Source organism: Oryctolagus cuniculus, chromosome 20 (assembly GCF_051225735.1).
Source record: "Oryctolagus cuniculus isolate XC-2025 breed Fujian yellow rabbit chromosome 20, ASM5122573v1, whole genome shotgun sequence".
In the NCBI taxonomy this organism is placed as follows: Eukaryota; Metazoa; Chordata; class Mammalia; order Lagomorpha; family Leporidae; genus Oryctolagus; species Oryctolagus cuniculus.
In genome coordinates, this window is record NC_142886.1 from 14,077,057 (window position 1) to 14,089,455 (window position 12,399).

At 41.0% G+C, this 12,399-nt stretch overlaps 1 protein-coding gene across 5 annotated transcripts in view; it reads right to left on the reverse strand.

The window, feature by feature from the left end:
• MNAT1 (MNAT1 component of CDK activating kinase) overlaps window positions 1–12,399 on the reverse strand; it is a 235,352-nt gene that overhangs the window by 130,216 nt on the left and 92,737 nt on the right. For all 5 annotated transcript variants that reach the window (XM_089322594.1, XM_089322593.1, XM_002719546.6 and 2 more), the window contains one exon: window positions 9,015–9,118. In XM_089322594.1, coding sequence (XP_089178720.1) covers window positions 9,015–9,071 — 57 coding nt within the window. In that variant the 5' untranslated portion in view covers window positions 9,072–9,118. The remainder of the gene's footprint in view (window positions 1–9,014; window positions 9,119–12,399) is intronic.

A 12,399-nucleotide genomic window follows, 5' to 3' on the forward strand; every position in this document is an offset into this window, starting at 1 on the left:
CTTTTATTTATTTATTTATTTATTTATTTATTTATTTATTTATTTATTTTGGACAGGCAGAGTGGACAGTGAGAGAGAGAGAGACAGAGAGAAAGGTCTTCCTTTGCCGTTTGTTCACCCTCCAATGGCCGGCGCGGCCGGCGCACTGCGGCCGGCGCACCGCGGCCGGCGCACCGCGCTGATCTGATGGCAGAAGCCAGGTACTTATCCTGGTCTCCCATGGGGTGCAGGACCCAAGCACTTGGGCCATCCTCCACTGCATTCCCTGGCCACAGCAGAGAGCTGGCCTGGAAGAGGGGCAACCGGGACAGAATCCGGCGCCCCGACCGGGACTAGAACCCGGTGTGCCGGCACTGCAAGGCAGAGGATTAGCCTAGTGAGCCTCAGCGCCGGCCCCAGCTGCTCTACTTCTAATGTGCCTGGGAAAGCAGTGGAAGATGGCCTAAGTCTTTGGGCCTCTGCATCCACGTGGAAGATCTGGAAGAAGCTCCTAGCTCCTGGCTCCTGGCTCAGCCCCAGCCGTTGAGGTCATTTTGGGGAGTGAACCATTGGATGGAAGATATCTCTCTCTATTTCTCTCTCTCTCTCTCTCTCTCTCTCTCTCTCTCCCCTTTCAAATAAATAAATAAAACTTACCAAAAAAAATTCTCCATACAAAGCTATAGATTAAAACACTCTGTTTAGGGGTCAGCGTTATGATGCAGCAGGCATCCCATTAAGCACAAGTTCAAGCCCTGACTGCTCCACTCCAATTCAGTTATTCAGTTCCTTGCTAAAGTGCCCAGTGCAAGCAGCAGAAGATGGCCCAAGTTGCTGGGCCCTACCACCCACATGGGAGATCCAGTTGGAGCTCCAGGCTCCTGGCTTCAGCCTGGCTGTTGCAGCCATTTGGGCAGTGAACAGCACATGAAATCTCTTTCTCTCTCTTTGTAACTCTGTACTTCAAATAATTAAAGTACATCTTTTTCAAAAACAATTATATTTGAAATACTGGCTTTGACAAAAATAATTTCCAAAACCTGTAAGACAATGAAAAATTATCACAGTACTTAGCTTTCTCCAAAATTAAAAGAAAATCTTTATGATGTTGAAGTTCTAAATAGTACTGAACTTTTTCTAACACTAGGACACATATTTTAAGAGTTCTCTTTGTGGACTAAAGAATTCAGAACTCAAAACTAGTATGCTGACACACTGAAATACAGATCTACTCATTCCCTTTATGAAGTTCCTCAGAAATATTAAAAGTTTCAGGCTCTGAAACTCAGTCCAATTCTAACTTATACTTAAAGGAATATTCTGTGGCCAGCACTGTGGTGCAGTGAGCTAAGCCTCTGCCTGTGACACCAGCATCCTATGTGGGTACTGGTTTCCTGGCTGCTTTTCTTCCAATCCAGCTCTCTGCTATGGCCTGGGAAAGCAGTAGAAGATGGCCCAAGTCCTTGGGACCCTGTACCCATGTGAGAGACTGGGAAGAAGCTCCTGGCTCCTGGTGTCAGATTGGCACACCTCTGGCTGTTGCAGCCATCTGGAGAGTGAACGAGCAGATGGAAGGTCTTTCTGTCTCTCCCTCTCTAACTCTGCCTCTCAAATAAATATTAAAAAAAATTTTAATGTAATATTCTACCTATGCTCTTTAATTCTTATGAATGAGAAATACAGTAAAATCTGAATGGTTTTATTTTCAAATCTTGACTCTTTCTTTTGACGATATTATAGTACTGCTAAATTTTAACATAATATTGAGAATTTGTGACATCTCTAGGCAAATACAGCACACAGGGAGAGAATACAATAGGTATGGAGATCACTAACAACATCTATGAATTAACAGACCTCAGAGAAATGTATAGTTATAATGTGAAATAATCTATTGGAATTTTTCCCAATTCACACATTAAGGAATCTCCCAGCAAATACAAAGTTCTCATACAGAAAAGATGTTTCACTCTTATGCTTCAAACTCAGCATGTCCAAAATTAAATTAGGCACCTAGTCTCCCCAGGCTCATCATGCTCCTAGACTCCTTCTTCGAGCTAAGTGCCCACCAACATCTCAAGGCCATGTAAGCACAAAGTGATCTTTGTTTTCTGCCCCCCCACTTCGTTCCTGTAGATCAAACCGGCTGCTAAGAGCTACTGCATCGCCCCCAGTCGGCCTGCACACTTCTACACCTTTACCGTGAGGTGACTAGTTTGGCTCAGGCTCCCAGGGAGAAGGGAATTCGTATAATCTATAAGGACCAGTACTAAAACATGTAACAAGTTAAGGGCTCAGACACGAGGACTGGCCACTGAACTACCTGACTGGTGGGACATAGGCAGAAAGGGATGAGTCCCATAAAAAAATAAATAAATAATTAATTAATTAAAAAAAAAAAAAAACAAAACAAAGACAGGGCCTGCCGTTGTGGAGCAGCAGGTTGGGCCGCCGTCTGCTATGCCTGCATCCCTTTCGGGCGCCAGTTTGTGTCCCAGCTGCTCCACTTCAGATCGAGCTCCCTGATGACGTGCCTGGGAAGGCAGCGGCCCTAAGTGTTTGGGCCCCTGCACTCACACGGGGAGACCTGGAACAAGCTCCTGGCTCCTAGCTTCGGCCTGCCCACACCCTGCCTGCTGCAGCTGTTTGGAGAGTTAACCAATAGATGAATGATCTCTTTCTCTCTTTCTCTGTCTCCCCTCCTTCTCTGCAACTCTGCCTTCCAAATAAATAAATGAATCTTAAAAAAGAGATACAAGTCAATCCAGATATAGATATGTAATTAAGTATAACAAGTAGAAGCAGACACAGGGTATACAGTGAGCAAACAATTGATAGGGTGGTAAATTTTCCTTGGAAGGACAAGTAGAAACAGAAAAGGTTTCATATAGAATGCTGTGGGTTGAATTGTGGTCTCCATAAAAACACGTTAAAGTCCTAACTCCTGACACCTATAAATGTGACTTTATTTGTAAACAAGGTCTGCAGATGAGATGAAGTTAAGGTCACACTGGAAATCTGGACACAAGGGAGAAGACCATGTGAAAAGAGAGGCAGAGATTACAGTGATGCAAATACAAGGCAAAAAAAGATCAATATTGTTGGCAATCACCAGAAGCCAGAAGTGGCAAGGAAGGATCCCCCCTAAAAACTTCTGAGAGCATGGCACTGCTCACACCTTCATTTTAAACTTCTAGCCTCAATAATGGTAAGAGAATACATTTCTGTTATTATAAACCACCAAGTTTGTGGTAATTTGTTACAACAGCCCTAGGAAACTAATACATGGAGATTGAGCTAAGGATTCAAGTATTTAGCCCTATCAACAGTGAAACAAAAAGGACAAAGACATGAAAAAAGCTGGGACGCTTGGTCATGGCTTGGCCAAGCCATGAAATGAGGAAGGGAGAAAGTTAACGGAATCTGTGCCATACTAAGGGAACTGAGAAGACATTAAGGAAATTTGAGTTTAGAAAGATGACTGACCAGAAGCTGTAAGGTATACAGATGAATAGAGTTCAAGACTGATGACAGGAAGAATAGTTAGAATATGCTAATAACGCAAATAAAAATGACAAGGATACTAAATAAAGTGATAATAAAATTAGAGGATGAAACAGATTTGGAAAATAATATGTCTGGCACCGTGGCACAGCGGGTTAACTCCCTGGCCTAGGGCACCGGCATCCCATATGGACACCAGTTCGAGTCCCAGCTGCTCCACTTCCTATCTAGCTTTGCTATGGCCTGGGAAAGCAGTAGAAGATGGCCCAAATGCTTGAGTCCCTGCACCCGTGTGGGAGACCCAGAAGAAGCTCCTGGCTCCTGGCTTTGGATTGGCGAAGCTCCAGCCATTATGGCCAATTGGGGAGTGAACCAGCGGATGGAAGACCTCTCTCTCTGCCTCTCCTCTCTCTGTGTAACTCTGACTTTCAAATAAATAAATACATCTTAAAAAAAAAAAAGAAAGAAAGAAAGAAAATAATACACAGCCACCATCAACAGAATATCAAAACTGACAAAACATGGCTTGAATATTTCGATGGATGCTGGCGCCATTCACCGAGATAAAGAACATAATAAGAGACAAACTTTAAGTCAAAACCTGTCACAAGAGATACGGGAAAATATATAATGTCAAAGTGTGAACACACAAGTACAGGAAATACGACAATCATATACACATATGCAACCTATAACAGAGCACCAAAATTTATGTTATATGCAAATGTTTACAACTGAAGGAACAGATAACAATAATAGAAAGAGACTTCAATAGCACACTTTCAATAATGGATATAACATCCAAACTGATCTACAGGGAAATAGAGACCTTAAATAACACTTCAGACCAACTTTATGATTCCATTTATACAAGGTATCTAAAATAATCAAATTCGGGGCTGGCACTATGGCGCACCAGGTTAACGCCCTGGCCTGAAGCGCTGGCATCCCATATGGGCACCGATTTGAGTCCCGGCTACTCCTCTTCTGATCCAGCTCTCTGCTATGGCCTGGGAAAACAGTAGAAGATGGCCCAAGTCCTTAGGCCCCTGTACCTGTGTGGGAAACCTGGAAGAAGCTCCTGACCTTGGATCGGCGCAGCTCCGGCCATTGTGGCCAATTGGGGAGTGAACCATCGGATGGAAGGCCCCTCTCTCTCTGCCTCTCCTCTCTCTGTGTAACTCTGACTTTCAAATAAATAAATAAATCTTTAAAAATAAATAAATAAAATAATCAAATTCATAGAATCAAAGCATGAAATGGTGATTGCCAGGAATTAAGATAAGGGAGAAACGGGGAGCTACTAATCTAGGGACATGATGTTTCAGCTAAGAAAGATGAAGTTCTAGTGATCTGCTGCACAGTGCTATACCTAAAGTAAAACATTTACACACTTAAAATAGCCCTTCAATAGTAGCCATCAACAGCCAGTTGATTCCTGCTCTAAGAAATCCAGGGAAGGGGATTCTCTAAGAAGATGCTTTAAGGTAATCGAGCAGATGAGTATCAAGCCTATCACTCGCCCCATTATTACCTCAACCAGAGTATTCTGCATAAATTCGAAGAACAGTTTCACCGGCTAACATGTCGAAAACAACCGGTCTGTATAAGCTCAAATACTTTTCACAATACATATGGTCTTATTTTAACTGGACCAAATACATTTTTTTTTCATAATCTAATGGCTACTGACATTGTGACTAACTAGAGTGTCTATTCAAACACATTAATAATGCTTGCCTGTGAAATCCAGAAACTGGCCTCGAGAAAGCACAGTAAGCCTCAGCTCTAGGCTGAGTGGGCTTCAACCTGATTAACAAAACATGAGAACCTCTTGACACAATACTTTACCTCTTTCAGATCTCAGCAAAATATTTTGTAGCTGCGTCCAAGAAACTATTAGCAGACTTGAAGCCAGCTTCAGCACCTGACTCAGCAGCCCAGCCTCCCTTTTGTACTCCTTAAAAACCTCAGACTCTCCTCGCTAAAGCAGGACAGGGAGCCAGGCTGAAGCTAGGAGATAAGAGCCTCTTCCAGGTCTCCCAAGCGGGTGCACGGAACTAAACAATTGGGCCATCCTCCAGAGCTGAATCAGAAGGACAACAGCCAGGACTCGAACCCATATGGGATGCTGGTATCGCAGGTGGCAGCTTTACCTGTGATGCCACAGAGCCAGCCTCAGGATGGTAATTCTTGAGACCTCAATTCTACTACCATCCTCATCAACTGGTAGATTAAACTTTCTCTTTATTCTATCATCAAACCTTGTCCTCATTATTCTGATTTGGCACCACTAGCAAAGACAGGACTTCCAGTAACATTATGTGACTAGGACCTTCCTCTTTCGCCATCTCCCCCACAACACGGAACTACTTACAACTCTCAGAACTCTCCAAGCTTATCTTCTTGCCTTTGCTAATGATTTCCTTCTGGTGGAATGTCCTTATGCCATTCCCCCTATCTTCACTCCTGTCCCAGTTCCTTCAACCAGCACAACTTCTACTTGTCCTATTCAGGCTTCATCACCCCTGTGATGTGTTTCTCAATCTTCCGGAATGGTTTAGGTATCTCCCCTCTGTGCTCCCATGGTAACAGGCACATAGTTCTCTCCACGTGATTATGACATCTATTGCCCAGCCCCTAGAAAATGAAGGCTTTCATACATCTTCTTACACTATATGTTTACCAGATGCTCAAATGAATTTACCGTATACATTTCTGGTCAAACTGTTAGAAATTCTATTCAGCAATCTCTGCCTTTCTTGAAAATCCAGAAAATAAAAAATAAAAATTAAGCAAATCTTCACTACAACTCTATTTCAAGACTGGATCGCCTTTGTTCAGTTTTCCCATGCACACACTGAGTTTAAGCGTCAGCTCCATGAGACAAATGAGCTCTCTCTAGCATGCACGCAGCAACAGTTTCCCTATATCAGGAATTTGCCACTTTAGGTGCCTATTCAAACAAGAGACTGCTTTTTTTTCCTTCTATGATACAACTCTTATTTTCTGGATCAATGAGACTTCAACATTCAGAGACAGAAAAGGCAATTTGCGGGGCCAGCACCGTGGCTCCCTCGGTTAATCCTCCGCCTGTGGCATCAGCATCCCATATGGGCGCCGGGTTCTAGTTCCAGTTGCTCCTCTTCCAGTCCAGCTCTCTGCTGTGGCCCAGGAAGGCAGTGGAGGATGGCCCAAGTGCTTGGGCCCTGCACCCGCGTGGGAGACCAGGAGGAAGTACCTGGCTCCCGGCTTTGGATCAGCATAGCTCCGGCTGTAGTGGCCATCTGAGGAGTGAACCAAGAGAAGGAAGACCTTTCTCTCTGTCTCTCTCCCTCACTATCTAACTCTATCTGTCAAATTAAAAAAAAAAAAAAAGGGCAATTTGCTACCTTAGGTTGGAAAGATATGCAAATTAGCCCATCCTCCACATACCACATTATGGCTCACCCCACCCAATGGAACCATCATTACTGACACATGTTAACTAGTACCATCCTAAAAATTGTAACCTGAAGTCTGTATGTTTATGTCAATACCAGTCTTCTCACTAAAACAATACAAACAGATACAAGGGCTAATCCTTACCAGAGAAGATTAAGAACAATCCAAACTTCACTGTAGCTTATGTGAAACAATGACTGCTTTATTTGATAACATCATTATAAAGCTGTCAGATGATTATAAATTCCTACTATAATACAACCAGTCTAGAATTAGATTATTCTTTCATTTTACCTCTCAATATTATTTCCCACCTTAAACTATGGGTGAAAAAGCACTCGCTTGAACAGAACAACACCCATTACTAAATGAAGCAGGGCCAAGGCAACAAGTTACCCAACACACCTATTTTTGCATGCATCTTTGATGTACCCAGAGAAGGCTCCTGGGCAAGAACAATAATTTCTATGGCAATGCTGATGCTCTCAGAAATGAGATACATTTTTAAGGATGACAGCCTGGGTCTGAAAAGAATAAGAATCTACTGTCAATTCATTGAGAGCTTTATGGCAAGAAAGAAGTATTTAAAAGAAACATTGTAAGATGATAAAGAGGAAGTTCTTCCAAAGACAAAATGCAGATAGAAGCTATGTGGGGTAGGCATTTACTGTAATGGTTAGGATGTCACTTGAGCACCTGATCCATACCAGAGTGCCTGGGTTTGAGTCCCAGCTGCACTTCTGACGCTAGCTTCTCACTAAGGTGCACCCCAGGAGGCAGCAAATAATAGGTTAAGTACTTGGGTCCCTACTTCCCACATGGGAGATCCAAACTGAGTTCCCAGCCCCAGCTATTACAGACATTTGGGGAATGAACCAACAGAAGCTCTCTATTTCTTTTTCTCTCTCTCTTTCTCCTCTTTTTATCTCCCTTTCAAATAAATTTAAACAGAAAGTACAAGCTACATGATTCAAATATACTTCTATTATTTTACTGATTACAATTTCCTGATAAAGTTGTAATCACCCAAAAGTAGAAAGCCAAGTTATACTAAAAAATTTAAAGCTAAATTGTATAAATTAGACAATTACATCTCTGCACATAGGTAATTCTTTTATAGAATATATTTTAATAATCAATTTAAAGTCCTTAAAAATTCAAAACAAATATCAGCTCAACTAAAACAAATGAAAATTACTTTCTTTCCTTTTTCTACAATTTATTTGAAAGTCAGAATTACAGGGCGAGAAGGAGAGAAAAGACAGAGACCTTCCATTCACTGGTTCACTCCCCAGATGCCCACAACAGCCAGGACTAAGCCAGGCTAAAGACAGGGGCCAGGAGCTTCATCTAGGACTCCCACTTGTGTGGCCAGGGCCCAAGTACTTGAGTCATCCTCCACTGCTTTTCCCAGGCCATTAGCAGGGAGCTGGATCAGAAGTGGAACAGCCAGGACTCGAACCTGTGCCCATATGGGATGCCAGCATCACAGGCAGCGTCTTCACCCACTATGCTACAATGCTGACCTCCCTCAATTACTTTCATATGGAGTAATGTTATTTTTTCAGTAAAACAAAAAGATAACTAATAAAGAAAATAAAGATAGCTCTCACATTTGATCTGATTGAATCATGAATTTGCTTTAGTTTCCAGTAAATACTGTTTTTGTTTTCTTTATCTCCCTTTGGGAGATATGTCTAAGTTCTCCACCCCTCTTAAATGAGAAAGAAATTAATGTCAAAGGATAAGAATGAGCTTCTATTATTTTTGTGACCATTGTCCAAGTACACTCTTACCAGAGAACTATATAGAATTAACAATCACCTACCTTATGAATCCAGTTTCTTCAGAAAGCACAGTCTAACATAATGCTATTAAAGATATTTCTGCTACAGTAATGTGTGTTTGCTCACCTACAAGCCTAAGTAACATTTATTAGTATTTCTGGGCTAAATTTCAGCTAAATTCTTTGCAAACATAATTTATTTTAAAGGAAGATAGGTTTTGGGGTTTCTTAAAATTTGTTTAAAGAATCAGGTGAAAGCATTTGGTTCTAATACAAAAGAAGAAAATACTTAGCAACCAACCAGTTTTAATTTATTTTTCTGAATAACATCTTTGTTTTCTTTTTGGTATTTCTCCATTTTCTTTTTGGTGTTGTCCAAATCCACATTGTTGGTCAAGTTGAATACTGCATCAGAAAGGAAACAATGACATCAAATACAGTTTCAATGTCAATCTTGAACAGACATCATAAATGAAATGTTCACCACAATTCTTTCTCATCAGCCTGTCCTTTGGTCAGTCCTACAAGTAGCCCCCAGTCTGCTTCCTACTTTAGAGACTAGCTCAAGTTATGGCAATCATGTTTTCTGAGGGAAATATAGACATCTGCCAGACAAATGCACAGAATGTCTACCTTATCAGGATCACTCCAGACACCGAAGATCCATGCTTGCCATAATCACATTAGATCTGATTTTCATGGTCTTTACTTTAACTTTAAACAATATTACTCTTATTTTTAAATAAAAAAGTAAGTCTGAGACCTACCACAATGGTCAGAATCAATACTGCAAAGAATCTGTGCTCCAGAAATTTTAAAATGATACAGAAGAATTTTTAAAATCGTATAATTTATATCAAACAAAAACCAGATTTTGTTCACTTTCTAACTGCCTCCAACAACATGACTAGGCACAAGCTTGATTTATTTCCCGTGTAGTCTAGATCTGCAGACGTATGAACTACAAAGGAGCTGAAACCTAAGGGGGAAGGTAAAGGATAAACTGGCACCCAAAGCTTGGCATCCAAAGCTTACTTTCCCAACAGAAGTCACTGATATGTTCAAACACTGCTAAATTTTCAATGAGTTAGAATTTTCTTTTAATAATTCCAACTCTAGATAATTTGAATTATAAATGCCATACTCCCTTCTAATTTACATAAGCATAATATTACTGTAATACTCTGAATCAAAGAAAAAAGAAAATTTTCTCTTGGTATGTATGGACTCCTATAAGAGGCAGGCATTTCATGGAATGGTTCAGATGCACCCTGGGAGACATGCGCATTCCACACTGAAGTGCCTAGCTCACGTCCCAATTCCAGTTTCCTGCTAAGGTGCATCCAAGGAGAGAGCTCAATGGTTGGTGCCCTACCATGAAGGTGGAAGTCTGGGATTGAGTTCCCTGTTCCTCCTGGCTTGGGCCTGGCTAAACATTCAGCATCTGGGGAATGTATTAGCAGATGGACAATTGATCTCTATCTCTGTTTTTTTTTTTTTTTCCTCTCTCTCTCTCTCTCCTCCTCCCTCCTAATAAATAAAACTTTTTAAGGTTTTAAATAAACTCACATTATAAAGTACAACCCCATTACCTTTTCCTTTACAGCCTGAATCAGCTCATGAAAGAATCCATTTCATTATTCATTCTACCCTTTCTTCCAGTTACTTACCACTGCTTTCTGCTTCTTGTCCTAAAGAAGAATCTACCTTAAGTAACTCTGCTGTGTCCTCTAGTGTTTCTACCTGCTCCTTCCCCACCTCACACTTCCCCTTAAGCAATAACCATCTCAAGGAGTTCCCAGACTTGCATGTTACAGAAGCCTGTAAGAGCTGAAAACCAATCCTGGAGGACTGAAATAGAACTGCCTGTTCTCTTGAATAAGGCTAACAGACTCAAAAGACCAATTGGATCCATAATCCCATTTTTTATAGAAAGCTCTTATTTAATAAATATATATTTCACAGGTACAACTTTTGGAATATAGCAGTTCTTCCCCCCATACCCACCCTCCCACCCTTAAACCATCCACCTTCTACTCCCTCTCCCATCCCATTCTTCAATAAGCATAATAATCTCATTTTTTAAATGAAATTTTATTCTACTTGAAAGGCAAAAAAGACACAGACAGAGGTATCTCCCATACGCTGGTTCACTCGCCGAATGCCTCCCACAACCAAGGCTATGCAGAACTCAGTCTGGGTCTCCCACATGGATGGCAGGGACCCAACCACCTGCTGCCTCCCAGGGTGTGCATCAGGAGGAAGCTGGAATCGAGAGCAGAGCCAAGACCCAAAATGGGTACTCTATCTTTGGGATGCAGGCATCCTAAGCAGTATCTTAACTACTGCAGTTAATGCCTGTCTCAATCTCATTTTTATCTCCTCAAAAGACCAATTGAATTCAGAACATTAATTTATCTTAATCATTATTGAAAATCTAGGCTTATTTAGAGATATAGCCAAATTCAACTCAATCCTGATGTGCAATTTTAAAACGCACAGGGAATTGAGAGAAAATGAGAAAAAATAGCCTTCTAGCTACTTCTTCGGCTTTTTAAACACTAAGTAGAGACAGAAAACAGTAATGGTGCTAAGTCACAGAATGTGGGTAGGATGCAATGTGGTGCACTGCCCATTAATCATACTCTGGTCCTGACAAGAAACAGAGGTTCTAAACAAGGAACACCCTCAGAAAGATACCTGTGATACGTTTGCTAATATGGTGATTTCACTGTCTTTGCTAACCACTCACAACTTACCCTTTCCATTCAATAAGCCATCCTCTGAGCTCACAACAGCCCAGCCTCGACATCTGCTAGATATAACCAGAGTAGGTTTCCTCTCGTTTGTGTCTGAAAGACTTCTTTCTCAAAACTTTTCTTGAACAATACATTCTATATAGCAAACACCTATGGAATATGTCTGACACTTGACCTAATTACTCCACTTAGCCTTCTACCAACTTTATGAGACATGTACCACTCTAATTTCCACTTTACAGATAAGATTAAACATACCAAATAACTTGTCTAAGGTATACAGCTAATACATGTTAGAACCACGATTTTAACATAGGCTACCTGATTCCAAAACCTGAACTTGTATCTACAGTACTAGTTGTGTTGTTTTTCTCAGTATCTGAAAACCATTGCTAGCCCAGTTCAACATCCCTCTCACCTGTCTAGGCCCCACACTTTCCCATCTTTGTACCTATAATCAAACTTCCCCTATACCTACAGGGTTTACCTTGGTACCAGTCTCAACCTTGGACGATTGTGAATATCCAGATCTAACTCACCTTCTATACCAAGCTTAAACACCAGCTCATCTTCATTACCTTACTTTACAATTGCTCCCAGTCTCTGAATACCCACAATGTATTACCTAATATCTATTTTAAACCCTGTTTAATTATTTTGAATGTACAAATCTTATCTAATGTGTTAGAAATGTTCCTTGAGGAAAGACTCTAAGTCTGATTCATCTTGATTATTATTACTATTACTTCTACTTCACTCCTATTAGAATGGCAAAAAAAAAAATCACAGTCACAATACTAAGTACTAGTAAGGACATGGAACAACAGGAACTCTTATTCACTGCTGCTGAGAAGGCAAAATAATAAAGTGATTTTGGCAATCTCTTAACAAAACTAAACCTATTCCACCATATAATCTGCCAGTCAA